Source organism: Budorcas taxicolor, chromosome 10 (genome assembly GCF_023091745.1).
Source record: "Budorcas taxicolor isolate Tak-1 chromosome 10, Takin1.1, whole genome shotgun sequence".
Classification (NCBI taxonomy): domain Eukaryota; kingdom Metazoa; phylum Chordata; class Mammalia; order Artiodactyla; family Bovidae; genus Budorcas; species Budorcas taxicolor.
Window position 1 is genome coordinate 59,174,642 of NC_068919.1, and position 22,166 is coordinate 59,196,807.

The following is a 22,166-nucleotide window of genomic DNA, read 5'->3' on the forward strand; positions in this document are numbered from 1 at the left end:
GCTGAAGATTTTGTGGTCAAAGTCAAATCCAACAGTGTGTTTATTTTCTTTTTGCCAATTGTTAGGCCATATCCCATCACAGTCTAACAATCCAAAAGAGAATATTGCCAAATCACTGGCCAGTTTTCAGAATGGCTAACCCTTTTCTTACTATGGAACTTTCAATGCTTAATTGCAACAAGTGAGGCATACTTTTTCTTGAATCAATGGCTTATGGCTATTAAGAATTCCTTCTCTAAAGAAACGGGAAGAGAAAAACTTTTTTAGTAATTGAATGTCAAAAGCAAGAAAATCATTCCAAGGGATTGAGTTCACATCTGTCTTTCAGGGCAGTTGTCATTTGCCCAAGTGCACTGCTGCTGTCTCTCACTTGGCACCTCAACTCCCAGCTTAAACAGCAGTTATTTGTGTCAGGTGTGGAGTGATTGCCTCTGTCTGCTGATGGGCTGCCTGGGCCAATTATCTAAATTCACCCTCTGGCCTTGTCCCCGAGTGGAAAGCTCTGACTACATCAGTGGAAGGACTGACCAGCCGTTGCCAGTCCCTTTGTGATATTATTAATGCTCTACTTCTGCAAGGAATGTGGATTCTTATTTCATTTTGGAGGGGCATTTTGTACTTTTACTACTATTATTATTAATTCAGTTTAGGTTCTAGTTTCACCTCTTAGAAGCCTACTAAAAAGCTAAATATGGTGCCACCAGAGAACAAGTTGAGAGGAGAGGCTTTCTTGCCTCCTGGGGAAGAGTAGTGTGCTATCTCAGGACCAGTTCTCCAGTGATAACTTCTCTCTCTTCCAGAGTCAGAAATGCAATTCAGCAGCTCCTGGCCTCTTATAAATTCCTATTTTTACATAGCCGAGTCTTGCTTATACAGTTACTAATAGAAGTCTTGTTTCTGTTGGTATCCTTGGTGCATTTTTTCTGCCATTTACTCAATCTTATTTAGATATAAAATATTTCACAAGATAGCACTGTAATTAAGCCTGAAGTGAGACTCTTACAATCCAGGGTAGCTTAAATTATTTTCTCAATTCCCTAAAGATGTGAGGGGCTTCCCAGGTGGCTCAGTGGTAAAGAATAGGCTGGCCAGTGCAGGAGACACAGATTCTATCCCTGGGTCAGGAAGATCCCCTGAAGAAGGTAATGGCAACCCACTCCAGTGTTCTGGCCTGGCAAAGTCCATGGACAGTGGAGCCTGGCAGGCTACACTCCATGGGGTCGCAAAAGAGTTGGACACGACTGAGCGACTAAACAACAACAAAAATGTGAGACATGAGTCGTCTTATCCACTCCCTATCACTCCCCTTCTCTTCCTCCAACCCTCCATTCACCTGCCCCAGCCTAACACTTCTGGAAGCAGAATTATACTCCCAGATTTTTCACCTTACCTACCTACTCCAATCCATTATCTTAGCAACATCTTATAAACCACATTCCTATGAGGGAGCGGTGCTTCTGCTGGTGAAACAAGCAGTCACTCAAGATCCGTTATTATCTTTAGGTCATTTTCCCCTTCATTCAAAGCAAAGCCATGAAAATGGACTAGGGACTTTCCTATGGTAACCCAGAGAACCGCTGTTCATGTAGACGATGTCCAACTTTTCATGCCAAATTTTATCACCGGAGACATTTAAATGTATCCCATCTTAAAAGGCCTCGGAAGAACGTTCAACAATGTGTGAACGAAGTTAGGGCATCAGAACACGTGAAATTCAAAGTTTAATTTTGATCTTTTCCACTTTCTGTACTTGGTATTTCAACCTAGTAGATAATCCAATTACCTTTTACTTTCTCATTTTAATGAAATAGGAAGGAAACAGCTTTTATTCATTAATTCAGTTAAGGATTGAGAGATATAAACAATAAGTTTTGTAATTTCAGTTTTTTGTTTTCTTTGACTTTTAAACAAATTCTTCTGAGCAATTTCTTTGTACCTGGATGCAGTGGCTTCAACTTCACCTACGGCAATTTGCATTTTTTGTATGAGGCACTCAATTTTAAAATTAGTAAGGAAATAAATATTAGAATTCTATTCTATGTTATTATATAATAAGAAAATGAGTATCAGAATTCTCTTCTATGTTATTCTCTGTATATTTTTCAGTGGAGTACCTTAGGATTTTCTGTAGACAACAGTGAGTTAGCCTCTATTCATGAAGAAGTCTGACAGGCTTATTCTTCAGTAAGATAGCAGCAAAACTTGACAACAATTTGGAGCCTACTGAAAGGATCCAGATGTAAGCTTCCCTTTCTAGGAGAATTTACCTGGAAGTATATACTATATATAGTATATACTATCAAGAAAGTATATACAGTCTATGAAAAAGCTTATAGAAATAAGATTATTTACATAATACATATTATTTCTTTTACTACATTGGTATTGTGACTTTCTTTCTTTCCTTCTTTCTTCTTTAGTTCCTCACTTTCTTTGTTTCTTTATTTTTTACCTTAGAATTAGTGTTAGAAGTGAAATTATGTCCCATACTGGCTTTATGGTTACTCAAGGTCAGTGCTAAACTGTGTTTCAAACTATGGGAAACTTTGGCACTTTGTGTATGTTTTAAAATACCTGAGTTTCATAGTTTCAAGAAATTTTCATACAAAATAAGACACATATATCTGAATGCATTCTTATTGTAGGTATTCCAATTTTAGATATTCTAATTGATCCCAAATAATTATGAATACTGTTCACTTTCACTGAATTCTGCATCTAATTTTTCACTTTTTCATTACTTGGTAAAAGCAGTCAAAAGGAATTAGCATATGGAATAATTCTGCAGTGTTTAGGCTCAGCAACTTTACTACTACAATTTGAAATTAGTTCTGACAGCTCAACTTATCATTAAGATGATATTCACTTTCATCTCATTCAATAGGTATGGTAATTATATGACAATTTAGATTGTTCACATTTATGTTATATATTCTAAAGTTTAGAATAAAATAGACTGTAAGAACTAAAATGTATATTGGATCATCTGTACATATCCCACATCTTACAGATTGAAAAATGAGAATTGGAAAAGTAAGGAGTTGTACCAGAGTCAGTCACAGGCAGGAACTGGATCTGTCTGTCATAACTTCCACCTGGGCTCTGTTTTCTCCACCAAGTTCTGTTATCCATTATAAATCTCAGTAACTTTTAAATGGGCTTCCCTCATGGCTCAGATGGTAAAGAATCCTCCTGCAGTGCAGGAGACCTGGGTTCGATCTCTGGGTTGGGAAGATGCCCTGGAGAAGGGAATGGCTACCCATTCCAGTATCTTTCCTGGAGAATTTCATGGATAGAGGAGCCTGGCAGGCCACAGTCCATGGGGTCATTTATTGATATGAGCCAGATTCTTTTGCTCACAAAGAAATAGCTATCCACAAAACTTTCCTCCAAATAGTTATTTCCTTAGCTAAACTTCAGTATAATCAGGACAATATTCTAGAACTAACATGATAACATTATTAACAGAGGTAATAATAACCATACTGTTAGCAATCCATTAAAATGGCCTTAACATTCTATATCAATTATAGTTTAAAAAGCAGTTTCTCTCATTTTCATATTGGAAACATAATTCTCCATATTCCCATATTGGTTTATTATTAATAGTTTAGAAGCCTAAAAGACATTTATTAAATAAGGAGCAAAGTTTTAAATGTTCACTTGTAAGCCTGGCATTATGCTAAGCAAATGTTTACAGTATCACCCCCATGCATTCTTTTTCAATTAAATTTAACATATGTAACATTATAAAATGATATGTTATAACATTGTTCAAGTGCTAGTAATGCAAACAAAATTTCTTTTCACTCAGGGATTTTAAATTCTTAGTGTACATGTTGAGGTATATATTTTACTCCATAAAATTTAATACTTTTGAAATTGGTTATTAATCATAACTGCTAAGTGATCAATCCGAACCTGATACATCAACATAAAAAGAATAACTGATTTTGAAGAAAATATAATTATCTACATTTGAATCATGAAATTAATGTCTCTTCCAACTCACTTTTATTTCCTCCTTCACATTTATATTTCCCTTAAGGTAACATAGAACTTTTATGGCATAGAATATGAAGATTAAAAAAATGTTAGGAGGAGCCTGTTTTTGTGCCTAGGTAAATAATTAAGCAATCAAATACAAGTTCCTATGACATGAACAGATGAGGAGACCACAGATTGCTATCTGTTTTATAGTTATATACAATTGCACAAGTAATTTAGCACAATTCAGTATTTGACACCATGGGAATATTTCTTCAAGAGAAATCAAATTATTTTTTGAAAAAAATCTTTATTTCCTCAAACTAATGATAATGCATTTTTGGTGAGCATTCACTGAGTATTTTAGTAGAGTTCCTAGTGAGCTTTGCTAGAAGACAATAAATCACATTTCAGTATAAGTAATAATATTTATTTTTTGCTTAACATATGAGTAGTTGAGCTTAGGACATGGAGAATATATTTTCAAATTGCCTTGGTTTATCAGCTCCAACTGTAATATTATTATATTTGCCCTACTCCAGGAGATATTTTTAGGAACATAGTTTATCCCAATTAAAACCCAATAGAAAATTACATTTAATTGTTTTCCAAAAAAAAGGGAAATTGAGAAAGCATGTCACTTGAAAATTGATCTTTTCACAGATTGTTAAGGCTCATAAGCTTTTCTGTAAATAAGAAAATATTACTTACTGTAATTATTCTTCATCTCTTGAGTCCCTTTGACTTTGCCTCGTTTATCAATCCTCAGATACCACTGTGTTCGACAGAAGAGTCTTCTCACTCTTATATCTCCTCCTTCCATGTAATCATAACTTCTTGTATGTCGCTCGGGGCTGGAACAGTTCACATTTGTAGCCATTTGCTCTGGAGTCATGTCATTGCAAGCTAAAGATATAGTGCCCACTAGACAGATAATGTGGAAGCATGATCTGTAGAGCAAACTTGGCAGGATCCATGTCAGTATCCATTTGCGCATTATAGTATAGTGCTCCGGGTGTTCATGAATAACATAATGAAAATTAAATCTTGAGTTGATTGTTGCTCCTAGGTCATTGACCTCTTCCTATCTGTGAACTGTTTAAGGAAGAGCAGTTGCACTCTCCAAATTGTTAGCCTTATCCTTTTAGTTCCTGATAGCAGTATAGGAGTCCTCCTTAAATAACTCTCTGTTGGTATATCCTTATAAAAGCAGGTTGTAATCAGCTCAGTTGCTGAGATGCTGTTTGCTACTTGACTTCTGTTTGCAATGAGAGATTAAGAATGGAGAGGGAGGAGAGAGAGGAAGATGAAAAGTGATTGTATAAATTTCAGTGGGCAAATACTATTACAACATACTGTGTAATTCTTACTGTGAAGGTACATTTAAAACAGTTCTCACAGAGGATGTCAGGGTCCTTACCACTCTATTTGTAGACTTATAAAAATTCTATATTAGTAGAGATTAATCTGAACATGATTGTACCATTCATTCCAGTCCTTATTTGATAAGAAACATCCAGCAATTTAGAGCTGTTGATTTAAATTCAGTTCTAAAGTTCCTATTAACAAAATATAAATGCTTTTTCCTAGATGTCTTCATTCTTTTACGGTTGTGGTTTGACAGTTATTTTCTTCTGAACTGCCCACAGTTCTCAAGTTAAACATCAGAATTGCTCTGGAGAATTTCAACCTTATCTTTATGCAAGCTCTATAACGTAATTACTGTAGATAATCACACGGCTCAAAAGTCTAGTAACTTTACTTTTCCCCTCAGTACTAAAACCAGAGAAATAGATAAACTACTAACAAACATTTAGCATTATTTTTAAAGACAAGTAACAGTCACTTACTTGTTCTGTTGATAACAGCTGGATACACAAGAATTCCATGTCTGTTGTCTGCCCTGTGCAACTTGAGCCTCTCTACTGTAGCTACAAACTATTTCTCAGCTGAGAAATTCTCCAGCGGAATCATAATTGTTTCCATAAATCAACAGCAGGCAAGAGGATTTTCTCTGTGTGTGTGAGCGCGTGTGAGCTTGTGTGTGTGTGTGTGCAGCCTTTTATTCAAGAGCTTTTCGATAAATACCTTTGCTGACCTCATTGGAAGCAATTAAAACTTAACCAGTAAGCTGTTGAATACAACAGTGAGAATAAAAGAGGCTTGTATAGTATTCATTCAGTGGTCATGAGAGGGAGCTGTGAACATGGTTTATGCTCAGATCTACAAATGGGTACCTACTTTGTAGAAACAAATCTCTGACTCTGAAGCAGTTAGAAGGGGAAACAGAATTTTTTAGGTTGTCTCATAGCAGTTGAAATAAGTTGAAAAATATTGCTTTGACCATATATGTAAAGGGATCTTCTAACAGGAAATCTTTTACATAGATTTATGAAGCATACATTGCTACTATTATTCCTTTGTGTTCAGAATGTTAGAATAAAACTCCTAATATGTATTAAGTCACACCTTAGTGTCTTCAAGAAGTATATAGCTGAGTTAAGGGGATGTCTCTTCATATAGAGATATTTCAGCATTGCTTATAACTTTATGTCTTATGTTGCTAGACTGAAAGTAAGAATAACAGTATTCTTACTTGAGTTGAGCCACTAATTACCAGTATGACCTTGGACAAGTCACCTGATGTTTCTGAATCTCAGCTACTATACTTGTAAAATTAGTCTAGATGATTCTATGGTGCCTTGTAGTTTTAAAATTCTGTAATCTGTTACTTACCCTACTAAGATCAGGAAGAGGATGCATACTTTTAAAATTATTATTCTTAAAAATTAAAAATACAGAAAAATTTATATGGTTTTATATTGGTTATCAATGGTTGACTCTTGTCCTCAGTAAGAACATTGATGCAATAAATATATGTTCATTTAAAGATGGAATTTTAAGAGGTATAGCTCATGTAAAAAACAGAATGCTATTTTACTTTCCACCATGAGTTATTCTCCCCCTTTTTAACATGTATATATTAGTTTCCTGTTCTAGCATGTATTTGTTAGTATATTAGAGTTTCATTAGGTATTTGTTGCAAAATAATTGCATTGTTAATCTAAAGCAATATTTACATATTAACATTCTATTTCCCATGTTAATACTCTCAGCGTGTGCACGCGCGCGCGCGCGCACACACACACACACACACACACACACACACACACTCCACTTGAAATGCACTACTTTACCACCAGGTGGTGCACGTAAACCAAATAGGAAAAGAAAATCAAGTATTTAATACATTCAATTGTATCATAAATTATAATTTCCCTTTGTGTCTATACTTTGGGGGAACAGAATCAAGAGCACAGCATAGTTTAAATTTACTCAATTACTCTTTATTCACCAAATATGACTTTTCTAAGTTTATTAGGGCAGAAGGGGATGACCCTTCTATAATTGCCTCTGTTGAAAGCTAGATGACTACAAAATACTCCATCATGTATTTCTCTAAAAGGAGGAAGAGACAAAAAAGAAAATATGGTGCTACTATGTTATAAATCATATCTCCATTAGTTTTGTAGGCAACAATAATGAACAGGGTTAGAACTCCTAGGACTCAGATATTCCTTCTAAAGAAATGAAAATTATTAACAGCTAATTTACATGTAGATATTCAAGAGCTACTAAATTCATCTGTTCCACATTGACCCTACAGATTTTATACTAAGAAATCATGGAATCAGAAGTCAAAATTTGCTAATTAAGTGCTCAAGAATTAAATTCAAAAATGATGAAGAGTACTTAGTGCCTCACTTGTTGTATAAGGTTAATTATAAAATTAAAATTAGAAACAAAGTAAATATGAAATTGTAATCTGTTTACTCTAAGTTTATTATTGTTGTTGAGTCACTGTCACGTCTGACTCTTTGTGGCCCATGGACTGTAGCACGCCAGGCTTCCCTGTCCTTCACTATCTGAGTTTGTTCAAACTCATGTCCATTGAGTCAGTGATGCCATCCAACCATCTCATTCTCTGTTGCCCTCTTCTCCTCCTGCCTTCAATTTCCCAGCATCATGGTCTTTTACAGTGAGTCAGCTCTTCCTATCAGGTGACCCAAGTATTGGGGTTTCAGCTTCAGCATCAGTCCTTCCAATGAATATTCAAGGTTGATTTCCTTTAGGATGGACTGGTTGGATCTCCTTGCAGTCCAAGGGACTCTCAAGAATCTTTTCCAGCACCACAGTTCAAAAGCATCAATTATTTGACTTTCAGCTTTCTTTTTGTCCAAATCTCTCATCTGTACATACTGGAAAAATCATAAAAACTTTGACTATACAGACCTTTGTTGGAAAGTGATGTCTCTACTTTTTAATACACTGTCTAGGTTTGCCATAGCTTTCCTTCCAAGGAGTAAGCGTCCTTTAATTTCATGGCTACAGTCACCATCCGCAATGATTTTGGAGCCCAAGAAAAGAATATCTGTTACTACTTCTACTTTTTCCCCATCTTTTTGCCATGAAGGGATAGGACTAGATGCCATGATCTTCGTTTTTTGAATGTTGAGTTTTAAACCAGCTTTTTCACTCTCCTCTTTCATCCTCTTTAGTTCCTCTTCACTTTCTGCCATAAGAATGGTATCATCTGCATATCTGAGGTTGTGATATTTTTCCCAGCAATCTTGAGTTCATTAGATGCCATTGTACATTGTGATTTGAAAATATGAGAGCAGTAATATTAGTGAATGGATTAAATCTTAACAAGGGGATAGGTATCCTTTGATTATCAGTTTACATAATGCTTGCATGCATGCTATGGGCCTACAACCACCACAGCCATAATGAAGAGCCTCACTTATCTCTTATTATATTTCGAAAGGAATTATCCAGAAACAAAACTAACTTAGGTATCTCTAGATGGGGTAAACCTTCTGGTATTTTTAAATTTCATACTAGTAATAACATTAACAAGTATTTATTGTTCTTGTTTTAATGTACACATAATGACAGGCTAAGCACATAAAATACTTTGCAGAAATGCTTTTTTGTTTTTTCCAATTTGAGTTAACTTCATTTTTAATTGGAAACATCTCTATCTCTTGAGCTTTAAAGTTGTAAAGCAAAGGATTAAATTTGTAAAACAAAGAATTCTTGCATCTATTTCTAAAAGTTCACTTTTTTAAAAACTGTTCTTAGTAAGTAGAGATTAGTACCTGGGATTCTTCAAAAAAGAAACAGTGCTAATACTTGCCTACTTTGATTTGGTGATAGACTATATGAAAAGAATACAAATAATCTATTTCAGTAAATATCATAAAAACATAGGTAGTTGTTAAAGTAATGATTAACCTTCTAGTTTTGCTTAGGCAACTTCCATTATGTCCTTATTTCAAAAAGAGGTAAATGATAGAAAATATTTTTGTTTAATGAATTTTGCATTCTAGTCATTAATTTTAAAACTATGTCACATTCATAAGTATGTATAATATAATTAATAGGAGGGAACATCATTAAATATATTCATTCTTTTACATTTTTATATTCTATCCTGTTCCACATCCTCCGAGTTCCCATCCTTTCCCTATAGGTAATCATTGTTATTACCTATATTTAGTTTCTGGTGTATCTTTCCAGAATTTTGTATGCATATATAGGCAAACTGAATACATATGTGTGTATACATTGTTACTTGTTCTCTTTTTATGGAGAAGGTAGCATATCATACACAATGTTCTGCATGTTGCATTTTTTACTTAATAAAAAAAAAGAAAATCTTCCCATCTCAGTATTTAGAAAATACCTCATTGTTTTTTACAACTGCACAGTACCCCATTGAATGAATATATCACAGTGTATTTGACTAGCTTCCTGTTGTTGAACAATTAATTTATTTCCAGTCTTTTCCTATTACCAAAAAAATGACACAATGAATAAAATTATAAACATATCATTTGAATGGATATTGCCAGTTTACTCTCCACAGAAGTTGAACTAGTTTTATAGTCTCACTCACAGTATATATAGTGCCTGTTCAGTATAGTGTATTGTCAAACATTGGGGGTTTTGGTAATCTGACAGATGAAAAAAGCATTTTATTGTTTTTTCTTGCATTTCTCATTTTATGAAAGAAAGTGTCTGTCATGGACAAGTACTATAAAGTACACAGTGCTATGAGTGTCTGCCATAAGTGGCAATAGGAAACTTTCCTGTGATAATGCCAGCAGAGCTGCAGTTTAACGGATGAGAGGAAGTTCTTTCAACCAGGAAACACCAGTGGGCTCTAGGAGAGAGAATGAGAAGGACTTTGGTATGTAAAAGAGCTGGAGAGGCAAGCAGGGTCCTGGTGGGCCAAGTCCGAGTTTGGTCTTTATCCTAAGAGCAACAGGAGGCCATTATGGTATGCTAATCAGAAGAGTGACATGATCATAATTGTACTCTATGCCTCTTTTCTGACCCAAACTAATTTAATTTCTGCCAGGAGAATAAGTTTAAGAAATACAAAATTGTGTTCCTTTATCCTATTTTTTCTGTTATTCATATTTTCAAAAATATACCCAAACTTTGTGATTGAAAAGGAAAGATGGAGGAGAAGAAAAAGGCATATATACCTCACAACTTGGGTAAAGCCCAAGTCTGCTCCATAGGGTTGTGCTAAACGCCCTGAAAAGAAGTGGAACATCGAAGTGTCTTTGAAAAGAATGCCAGAGAAGGTGGTCCATAGATGAGGCAGCACAGAGGAAAATGTACTTGGGGAGCCACAGGCTGCATTTCTGGTACTACCACAGCACACAGCAGAAGCAACAAAGCTCCAGAGAGTAAAGACTGCCTGTGTGTCATAAGCACCCTCATAAATATTTCTCATGTTTTAAAAGACATCTGGAAAAGCAGAGAACCCAGACCTGAAGAAACTTCGTGAGCAGTCAGTAGACACCTGCAAGTAACTAGAGTAGACAAAGGCCACAACAACTAAGTCCCTGGTCTTGGGCCTGAATTCTGTCTCATCTTGAAACAGAGGAAGGAACCCAAGAATAGTTGGCATAAGTTTCTACTAACCAGTGGTGAGAGGTAAGGGGGGTGAAATTCTCAAAGTTGAAGCCAGGATCATTTATAAGGTTATATGTTACCCCTTGCATATTTGAAATTGTGATCCAAGATGTATTTCTGCTACATTCTCATCACTATCACCAAATTATGGATTTATTTTCATCTTTTATTCTGTCAGTCCCATTTCATCAATTCAGCCTCAACTATGGATCATGCCATTCAACCAGTATTACTCACTTCCTTAGTTCATTCACTTAACTATTTATCAAATAGTTATTTGGTGCCAGATGTTTTCCCAGCCTTTCGGAGGTACAGTGAGTATTCTAGAAGTGGTCTTTGCACTTACAGAGAATGCTTTCTGGTGAGAGAACATAAACACAGCTCTTTGGCCTGTGTATATGACAGAGGCAGCGTGGGTGTGGGTAGGATAGAAACAAGGTGTCCAAGGAGATAGGAGATAGAGGGGTAAATAAATAGGGGGACCTATTTTAAGTTAGAAAGACCCATCTGAGGAGATAAAGTTTGCACTGCCTGGAACAAGACTGATGTTGGTGTGTTCCAAGAACTGAAAGAAGGCCAATATGTTGAATGAAGTACATGAGCAGTGACAAAAGTTGTGAGAGATTAGTGAAACTGAAAAAGTAGGCAGGAGCCAGATCGTAAAGAGCTTTGAAGGTCATGGTAATAAGAGTTAGAGGTTATTCTAAGTGTAACGAGAAGCTGGAGTACAGGCTGTTCTACTTATAACCCTTATAGACCTGGGCAAAGGCGCTAGTTAAACTCCAAAGAAAAATGTCGAAAATAATTGAGCAAGTGTAGGGGTTCCTACAAATCTTCAGTCATGTAAACTTTGTGCTTACACTTATACCCTAACATTTTAAAGCTAACTGTATATAAGATGCACAGTCTGAGTCATATGCTCAAAATTGTGTGCCTGTGACTCAACTATATAAATATCTCAGTTTACAAGTGTATCTAGAGTCTTTGTGTCTCTTGAGTCTATATAAAATTGTTGTTTAATTTTAGATTTGTAAAAAGTTCTCTAATATGCTAATCTAGAAATCAAGTTCTTCAAATTATATTTTTAACTTACTAAACAACTTGAGACCTGGAGCAAGATCTCCAGAGTTACTACTTCTTTTTTTCCCAATTCAAAAATATCTGTATAATGAAGTTAAATTGTACAATTTACTCTTGATTGCCTAGACTCTTCTTAAATTAACATGTAACTTTAGCAAAGAATCTATCTCCTTGATTCAGTGTTATACAATAGTGCCTTTTTTGATAACAAGTGCCACTCTAACAGTTGGAAATTGTTTTAATGGCTATGGAGAGAATTTTGCTTCAACCCTAGGGAAACATTATGGACAACAACAAAGACTCTGGGTGACTAGGGTTACTACATTCTTTACTTTCAATCGTCTTTCTTTGGTTCCATGTTCATTGTCTACATAGCAAAATGAGTGCTAAAACTATCGTTTTTTAATGTTTCATGGATGTCATTGTGGTTTAAATCTGGTCACAAAAGACCTTTCTGAGGAGGTGATGATTAAACTGAGATCTGAAGGATAAGAAGAAACCAGAAACGAAGGTAATGCACTCCAGGCAAAGGTAACAGGGAAAAGCAAAAGCTCTGAAGTAAAAATGAGCTTGGTATGTTCTAGAAACCAAAGGACAGTGTAACTGGAGTTGAGTGAACAAGGGAAAAGTTAGGTGATATGAGATCAATGTGTGTAGGGTCTTTTTTGTTTTAACTTTATTTTTGAGGATAATTGCTTTACAGATTTGTGTTGGTTTCTGCCATACATCAACACAAATCAGCCATAGGTATACACAGGTCCCCTCCCTCTTGTCTGTGTAGGATCTTGATATCAATGTTGGGGACTTTGGGCTTAATTCTAAGTATAATGTATAATAATCAGTGAGTAACGTGATCATCCTGAAAACTTTGTGAAAGTGATTTGGAGGATGGCAAAAGTTGAAGTAAGGAGACCAGTTAGGAAGCTGTAGCTGTAATTCAGTTTGGAACTGATGATGCCTTAGACTGGGATCAGAGCAGAGAGAAGGAAAGAAGTGAGGAGATAGATTTTGGAGACAAAGCTAGGTGATAATTCAGTGTGAGAAACAAGGAAGAGTCAAGGTTAAATTCCAGATGTCTGACATGTGTAACAGGATAAATAGCAGTGTCATTTGCAGAACTCAGATAGACCGGAAGAGAACTGACACTGGAGGGGGAAATCAGGCAGTTGGAAAGTCAGGTGAGAGGAATGCTATAAACCCAAACCCTACTCATTCTGGATCCAAGGGATCTGCACCTCTCATTCCTTTAAAATAAGAACCAGTAAGCATCTTGCAAATCAATTACCACAAAAGGGTGGAATTAGAAATAAAATCTCTTTCTGAAGTACCCAGGTGCAAAAACGAAAACTTCGTACAGCAGTCTTGTATGTGTGTATGTGTGTGTGTGTGTTAGTTGCTCAGTTGTGTCTGACTCTTTGAGACCCTATAGACTCTAATTTTCTAGATATTAGAAATTTTATTAGAAAGATAATAAATATTATATTAAAATCTAATATAAAAATATTAGAAACAATATTTCTAGAATATCTACAACCAGAATATCGCAGTTCCCAGTATTATAACACATGAAATTCTCAGAAGGCAAGCTGTGTTGTGGGACCTTATTACAAAAGCCTAGAGCAGTTTATTTTTTGTTTCAGCCATAAATGGGTTGCAAAGTTGTCCAAATATAGTTTAATGTGCAGTTGAGTCAATTCAGGTGACACTGAGAAAGAAGTTTCTAATGACAATGTTAGCATTCTCTCTGGGTATTTTACCTAAGAATTACCCTTATAGTCTAGAGGGATGTTGTAGTAGAGTAGTTCATACCAGCATATAAAGCTCCAGTGAATTATATAACAAGGAATATCAAAAACTAAACTTGTGTATCTCTAATGTCAAGAAAAAATAGTGAAGTTAAAAAAAGGCAGTCATATCAGTCATTTGATAGTAGCCATAAGAACAACAAAAGACTGATTTTTTTCTAATGAATTTTTGGCTGCTTATAATTATAGCTTTGATTTCCTAGCCTAAAGAAGCTTGGAAATTGGAAGCATTGTTTCATGAGTTTAGAGCATTGCTGAATGAGTAAAAATCAAAAACTGGAGTATATTTTAAAAGAAATACTGTTTATTAATGCCAAGAACTATATGTGTAATAAATCATAGTCACCTGGCTTAATTGAATAAATAAGCAAAATAGGGAAGTAGATTATTATCTACAAATGTGAATGTGAAAGTTCTGAAAGATGTTTGAAAGTTGCTTTCTCTCTTAAATATTTTTAAATCTCCTCTGACAACTGATTTGTCCTACTAATTTGTACTAGCTTAGAAATATCTGCAAAGCAAAACGATAAACTTCAATGGAAACTCAGTTTGAATGGAAACAAATTCTGAATTAAGGGACTCCAAATGAATGCAGTTTTACTATATTTTAAATTATTCCAAGATAGAATGTTTTATTAGGATAGAACTCACTTTATTATTTTTGACTTGGATAAATAAAGAAAATAACACTAGTTCTTAGTATAAGAAAAAGGGGTGGTTAAAGACTAAGTCAAAAATTGTAATGAAATTATATATGTGTACTCCTCCCTTCCCTGGATTGACTTCTTTATGCCTTCCGTTCTGTTTATTTCACTTAGCATGTTGACATTTATTAATATATTATATTTCTAATATAATTGAACATAAAACCAAGAAGCAAATTCAAAACATCAAAAACATTATTGTTCTTTTCATCCCTCACAAAAGGTGGAAGAGGTGAAAAATATAAAATTTCTGCATCATTTTAACACACTCAGAGCATGTTATATTTTAAATTTAAAGGGGGCTTTTTTTTCCTTTCAGCAGTAGTCCTCATCTTTCTAGTACTTAAGTTATTCCTTTTAGACTGAAAGATCATCTTGTCTCTTTTTCCCCCTTTTTGGTTTATATGTAAAAATTCAATTATGTGCTTTCCTTGTTGATACAAATGTTTACTAAGATTTAGGAGTTTTTTGGCTCTGTTTTGAATTCTGAAACTTTTTTTTATCATATTCTATTCATTCTCCTTCCCTTTCTCTGCATTTTTCTCCTCTACTTTTTTAAATTCTCATCTCTCTTTCCCTCTCTCTCCTCTCTCTCTCTCACACACACACACTTTTTCTATTATACCCATGCTTCAAGTTTCTAGAAACCTCCTTTAGTCATTCTTATATTAATTTTCTACTTGTTTGTCATTTTTTTCAGTCTAGTCTTGAAAAACACATCTGGTTTCTATTCCAATCAGTATTCCTCTGAGAATAACCTTCATATTATAGAAGACAAACAATTCTCAAATAACCCATAATGATGCAACCTCTGGTAATTTAAACTTTTATTCAGTAATTTTAAAAGAGCTATTCATGTACTCTAACTTGGCAGGCTTTTCTTTTTCATTTAAGATAAAGTTTACGGAGGTGGGGTTTGTATGGGTAATCATTTAAAGCAAGTTAATATTTGGAAACTTATTCTTTCAAAATGAGAAATCTTGGAAACCAAACATGGAAAATGATTCACTCTTCTCATTAACAATTCATTTTTGAGAGTTCATAAGTTAAATAACACAAAGTGTTTCGGGAGCAAGAAGATAGCAAAGCCTAGGTACTGAAAAAAGAAGACAAAAAATTGGAGCCACTAAGAAACAGCAAATAAATATTAAATGAGAAGTTACTAAAAGCTGCTAGCTATACAGTGTGAGAGGATATGGTGTTTAAAGGTAATATGGAACAACGAGCCTGTGATGAGCTTTCACCATTCAGATGTTATCTTTGCAATCAGATATACCTTGATTTGAACTACTGTTGCTCTTGTTGACTGGGGGAGAAAAAGCACCACATGAGAGTTGTGAGCTAAGTTTTATTTGGGGCCAAAGGAGGACTAGCCTAGGAGACAGTCTCAGATAGCTCTGAGAAACTGCTCCCAAGAGATTGGGAGGAGAGGACTCTATATATACAAAATTTTATATATACAAAATTAGAGTATGTGCAATCAAGCACACATTTTGGCACAAGTTGCTGTTGTCACCAGGAGCAGATGTCCATTAATGATTTTAGTGCTTTTCTAGATATGAGAAATAAGAAAGAAATTGGGCTCATTAAAATTTTCTCCTGGAAATATCTAACTATGTGAAGGCCTAGTCTGCCAATTTTGCCAAGAGCACAGAGTGCCTCTTCCTGATCTCTCCCATGAACTCCTTTCAGAATGTGTTGAAGGTCAGCAAATGCAGCAGCTAGTGACTTTTTTCTTATAGAACCAGGTAGCAAACAAAAATCTGTAGTGACAGGTCCCTCCCCTCATGGTATTAAATTCAATTATAGTTTGAGAGGTATTTCATGACCATTTTGTCCCGTGGTGCTAGGAATGATCATTCGTAGATCAGGCAAGGATTTTTTTTAGAGGCCACTCAATGTACGATTACTGAACTAGGTCCTATTAACAGTAACCAAGTGTCTCTGGACTGCCTGTCTTACTAGTCTGTTATGGTCCAGAAAATGGTTCCCTCTAGTTTTTCTTCCCACATCTAGAGTTACACTATTATAGTCATTGATCTTATATAGAACTATATAAGTGGTTACTTGCTTGAAGTTACCTAGTCATCGTTTTATCAAAGGCTCAGTAACACATTTAGTAACACATTACTTACACATTACTTACACATTACTAACACATTACTAAATGTGTTAGTAATGTGTAAGAAACAGCAATGTCATAAAATAGGTAGTGTATAGGTAATATAGCTAGTATTATTAGTAAGGTCATAAGTAATTTATTGACTTAAATTGATTGAACTCCCATTAGGTGTGGCTCAATATATCACCAGGCTTCCCAGGTGGTTCAGTGGTAAAGAATTTGCCTGCCAAGCGTGAAACACAGGTTTGATCCTGGGTCAGGAAAATCCTCTGGAGAAGGAAATGACAACTCACTCCAGTATTCTTGCCTGGGAAATGGACGAGAGGAGCCTAGCAGGCTACAGTGTGAGGTCACAAAGAGTCACTTAGTGACTAAAGAGTAGCAGCAGCAGTATATCACCAAATCATCTGACCTAGTCTGTTCTGTAACAAGTCTTATCTTTAAAGGAAATGATATGATATTTGCTTTTCTCTGACTTACTTCACTTTTTATGATAATCTCTTAAGTTCATTCATGTTGCTGCAGATGGCATTATTTCATTCTTTTTAATGGTTGAATAACTGTGGTGTTAGAGAAGACTCTTGAGAGTCCCTTGGACTGCAAGGAGATCCAACCAGTCAATCCTAAAGGATATCAGTACTGAATATTCTTTGGAAGGACTGATGCTGAAGCTGAAACTCCAATACTTTGGCTACCTGATGCGAAGAACCGACTAATTGGAAAAGTCCCTGATGCTGGGCAAGATTTAAAGCAGGAGGAGAAGGAGATGACAGAGGACAAGATGATTGGATGGCATCACCAATGCAATGGACATGAGTTTGAGTAGGCTCTGGGAGTTGGTGATGGACAAGGAAGCCTGGCGTGCTGCAGTCCATGGGGTTGCAAAGAGTTGGACACAACTGAGCAACTGAACTGAATATTCCATTGCATATATATACAACATGTTTATTTATTCACTTATCAATGAATATTTAGGTTGCTTCCATGTCTTGACTATTGTAAATAGTGCTGCAATGAACACTGAGGTGCATGTATCTTTTTGAATTACAGTTTTTCCTGGACACATACACAGGAGTGAATTTGCAAGATCATATGGTAGCTATATTTTTTAAGGAACCTCCTTACTGTTTTCCATAGTGGCTGCACTAATTTACATTCTGGGACAGTTTCCTTTTCTCTATACCCTCTCCAGCATTTATTATTTATATACTTTTGATGATGATCATTCTGACTGGTGTAAGGTGATACTTCATTTTCTTCTGATATAAATAATAATTAGCAATATTGAGCATATTTTCATGACCTTTTGGGCATATTGGGCATATTTCGCATGCCTTCTTTGGAAAAATGTCTATTGCAGGCTTCTGCCCATTTTTCAATTGGTTTGTTTGTTGTTTTGGAGATTAATCCCTTGTCAGATGCATTGTTTACAAATGAATTCTCCCATTCTGTAGGTTGTGTTTTCATTTTATTTATGGTTTTGTTCCTGTGTAAAAGCTTTTAAGTTTAATTAGGTCTAATTTAGTGGTGGTTGTTTTCATTGTTTCCCCTACTTCCATTTCTCTAAGAGACAATCCGAAAAGATATTGCCACAATTTATGTCCTGCCTAGGTTTTCCTTTAGGAGTTTTATAGTATTCAGTCTTACATTTAAGTCTTTACTCCATTTAGAGTTTATTTTTGTATATGGCATTACAGAATGTTCTAATTTTTTTTCTTTTACATATATTTGTCTAGTTTTCCCAGCACCACTTGTTGAAGATACTGTCTTTTCTCATTTGTGTTATATTCTTGCTTTCTTTGTTTTGCCTAAATTGACCATAAGTGTATGGGTTTACTTCTGCGCTTTCCATCCTGGTTCATACTTCTATATTTCTATTTTTGTACTAGTACCATACTCTTTTGATGACTGTAGCTTTGTAGTATAGTCTGAAGGCAGGGAGCCAGATTCTTCCAATTCTGTTTTCCTTCCTCAAGATTGCTTTGATTATTCTGGGTCTTTTGTGTTTCCATACAAATTATAAGATTTATTTGTTCTAGTTCTGTGAAAAATGCCATTGGTAATGTGATAGGGATTGTGTTGAATCCATACATTGCCTCAGATAATACAGTCATTTTGACAATATCGATTCTGCCAATACAACAACATGGTATATCTTTCCATCTGTTTGTGTCATCTTTGATTTCTTTCATCAGCATATCATAGTTTTCAGACTATAGGATCGTTTGCCTCCATAGGTCTTCTTAGACGCTTTGCTCTTTTTGATTTGATGGTTTCCTTAATTTCTCTTTTTGATCTTTCATTGTTAGTGTATAGAAATGCAACAGATTTCTGTCTATTAATTTTGTATCCTGCAACATTACAAAATTCACTAATGAGCTCTAGTAGTTTTTCAGTAGCACCTTTAGGATTTTCTATATTTAGTATTATGTTGTCTGAGAACAGTGACAGTTTTACTTCTTTTACAATTTGAATTCCTTTTATTATTTTTTCTTCACTGATTGCTGTGGCTAGGGCTTCCAGTACTATGTTGAATAAAAGTGGCAGAAACAAACATCCTCACCTTGTTCTGGATGTTAGGGAAAATTCTTTCAGATTTTTACCATTAAGTATGATTTTAGCTGTAAGTTTATAAAATGTGACCTTTTATTATGTTGAGATAGGTTCCCTCTATGCCAACTTTCTGGAGTTTTTATCATAAATGGTTGTTAAATTTTATCAAAAGCCTTTTCTGCATCTATTCATGATCATATGGTTTTATTATTCAACTTGTTAATGTCACATTGATTCATTTGCATTTATTAAAAAGTTCTTGCATCCTGGGATAAATCCCCAGTTGATCATGGTGTATAATCTGTTTAATTTATTGTTACAGTCGATTTGCTAGTATTTTGTTGAGGATTTTTATGGATATTTTCCTCAGTGATATTGGCCCCCACTATTATAGTATTAATGTCAATTTCTCCCTTTAGTTAGTATTTGCCTTATATATTGAGGTGCTTCTATGGTAGATGCATATATATTTACAGTTGTTACATCTTACTCTTGGATTGATCCATTTATCGTTATGTAGTGTCCTTCTTTGTCTCTTGCGTTTATTTTGTTTGATATGATTACTACTACTCCAGCTTTCTTTTGATTTCCATTTGCATGAAATACCTTTTTCCATCCCCTTACTTTCATTTTGTATGTGTTTCTAGATCTGAAGTGGGTATTTTGTATACAGTCTTGGTTTTTTATCTATTCAGCCAGTCTCTGACTTTTGGTTGGAGCATTTAAGGTAATTTATTGATGTATAAGTTCTTATTGTCATTTTTAAATTGCTTTGTTTGTTTTCGTAGGTCTTTTTTCTTCCTTTCCTCTTTTTTTCCTCTCCTCTTGTGATTTGATGACTTTCTTTAGTGTTATGTTTAGATTCCTTTTGTTTATTTGTGTCATAACTACTATAGATTTTTGGTTTGTGGTTACCATGAGGTTTTGATGTAGCAGTTTATATATGTATATATGAGTATTTTAACTTTTTGAAGTCTTAACTTCAAATGCATTTCAAATATCCTACATAAGCACTGTCCTCCTGTCACAGTTATTGACTTAGATATTGTAGATATATGTGGATGATTGTCAACCTTTACTGTATGTTTTCCTTTACTAATGAGCTTTCTCACTTTGTAATTTTCTTGTTTCTAATCGTGGTCTTTCTTTTAAGCCTGAAAAAGTTCCTTTAGCATTTGTGAAATTAAAAGACACTTACTCCTTGGAAGAAAAGTTATGACCAACCTAGATAGCATATTCAAAAGCAGAGACATTACTTTGCCGACTAAGGTCCGTCTAGTCAAGGCTATGGTTTATTCAGTGGTCACGTATGGATGTGAGAGTTGGACTGCAAAGAAAGCTGAGCGCCAAAGAATTGATGCTTTTAAACTGTGGTGTTGGAGAAGACTCTTGAGAGTCCGTTGGACTGCAAGTCCAACCAGTCCATTCTGAAGGAGATCAACCCTGGGATTTCTTTGGAAGGATGCTAAAGCTGAAACTCCAGTACTTTGGCCACCTGATTTGAAGAGTTGACTCAATGGAAAAGACTCTGATGCTGGGAGGGATTTGGGGCAGGAGGAGAAGGGAACGACAGAGGATGAGATGGCTGGATGGCATCACTGACTGGATGGATGTGAGTCTCAGTGAACTCTGGGAGTTGGTGATGAACAGGGAGGCCTGGCGTGCTGCGATTCATGGGGTCGCAAAGAGTCAGACACGACTGAGCGACTGAACTGACTGAAAGCTGGTTTTGTGGTGCTGAACTCTTTCAGCTTTCGCTTGTCTGCAAAGCTTTTGACTTCTCCTTTGAATATGAATGAGAAGCTTGTTGGGTAGAATATTCTTGGTTGTAAGTTTTTCCCTTTCATCACTTTATATCTTGTCATTCCCTTCTGGCCTGCCAAGTTTTCGCTGAAAATTTAACTAATAATCTTATGGAGATTCTCTTTATGTTATTTGTTGCTTTTCACTTATCACTCTTAATATTTTCTCTGTCTTCATTTTTTGTTGATTTGATTATTATGTGTCTCAATATGTTCTTCCTTGGGTATATTCTATATGGGACTCTCTGTGCTTCATGGACTTGAGTGACTGTTTTCTTTCCCATGTTAAGGAAGCTTTCATCTAGTTTCAGATATTTTCTCAGGCCCATTCTGAGTTACAAGAAATTTTTAGCAAAGAGTTAGAAGATAGAAAGGATAATCAAGTGGAGTTGAAGAATACAATAAATGAAATGAAAAATACACTAGAGAGAATCAATACAGAATAAATGAGGCAGAAGAAAAAATCAGTGAGGTGGAAGACAGAATGGTGGAAATCTGTGCCATGGAACAGAATAAAGAAAAAATAATGAAAATAAGTGAGGACAGTTTTTAAGAGACCTCTGGGACAATATCAGGATGCACCAACATTCACATTATAGGGGTCCCAGAAGAAGAAGATTAAGAGATTATTTTTAAGTCAACAGTTCTAAAATACAGTTATTCCTAAAGATTCATGCAAAAGCTCTTCTATCACTATATTTAATTTACTGACTAAAAAGTTAATCCTACCAAGTTATTTTTCTTGCTGACACATTTGCAACAGATAGCTTACTTGATTTCTATTAAACCTTGGTACAATAAATTATTATACTTAATATTGATCACTCTAAAAACATGTCTATATTAATTAAATTGACAAGCAAACTAATAAATAATAAATTTAAATTACTCTTAATACTATTTCTTAGTTTACAGGAACCTAAAATTCATTTGGGTTAGTTTCTTTATGTTTCTGGGAATTTTTATAAGTGCTTAATTTCCTTTAAGCCCATTAAGTAGAGCTCATTTATAAATTAACTTTGATAGTACAGTCCAAAGGTAGAGAAATATATATGTATAGACAGACACAACCATATATCTAACAGCTTCATTTTAAAGCTTAGTCATGAATTAGGTACTG

The 22,166-nt window shown here is 35.0% G+C and overlaps 2 protein-coding genes across 2 annotated transcripts in view; one reads left to right on the forward strand and one right to left on the reverse strand.

Annotated features, from left to right (window-relative positions):
• FGF7 (fibroblast growth factor 7) overlaps positions 1-4,984 on the reverse strand; it is a 60,126-nt gene extending 55,142 nt beyond the window's left edge. Inside the window, exon 1 of the mRNA XM_052646208.1 lies at positions 4,699-4,984. Within this exon, the coding sequence (XP_052502168.1) occupies positions 4,699-4,984 (286 nt within the window). The remainder of the gene's footprint in view (positions 1-4,698) is intronic.
• FAM227B (family with sequence similarity 227 member B) overlaps positions 1-22,166 on the forward strand; it is a 206,195-nt gene that overhangs the window by 126,611 nt on the left and 57,418 nt on the right. The window lies entirely within an intron of this gene.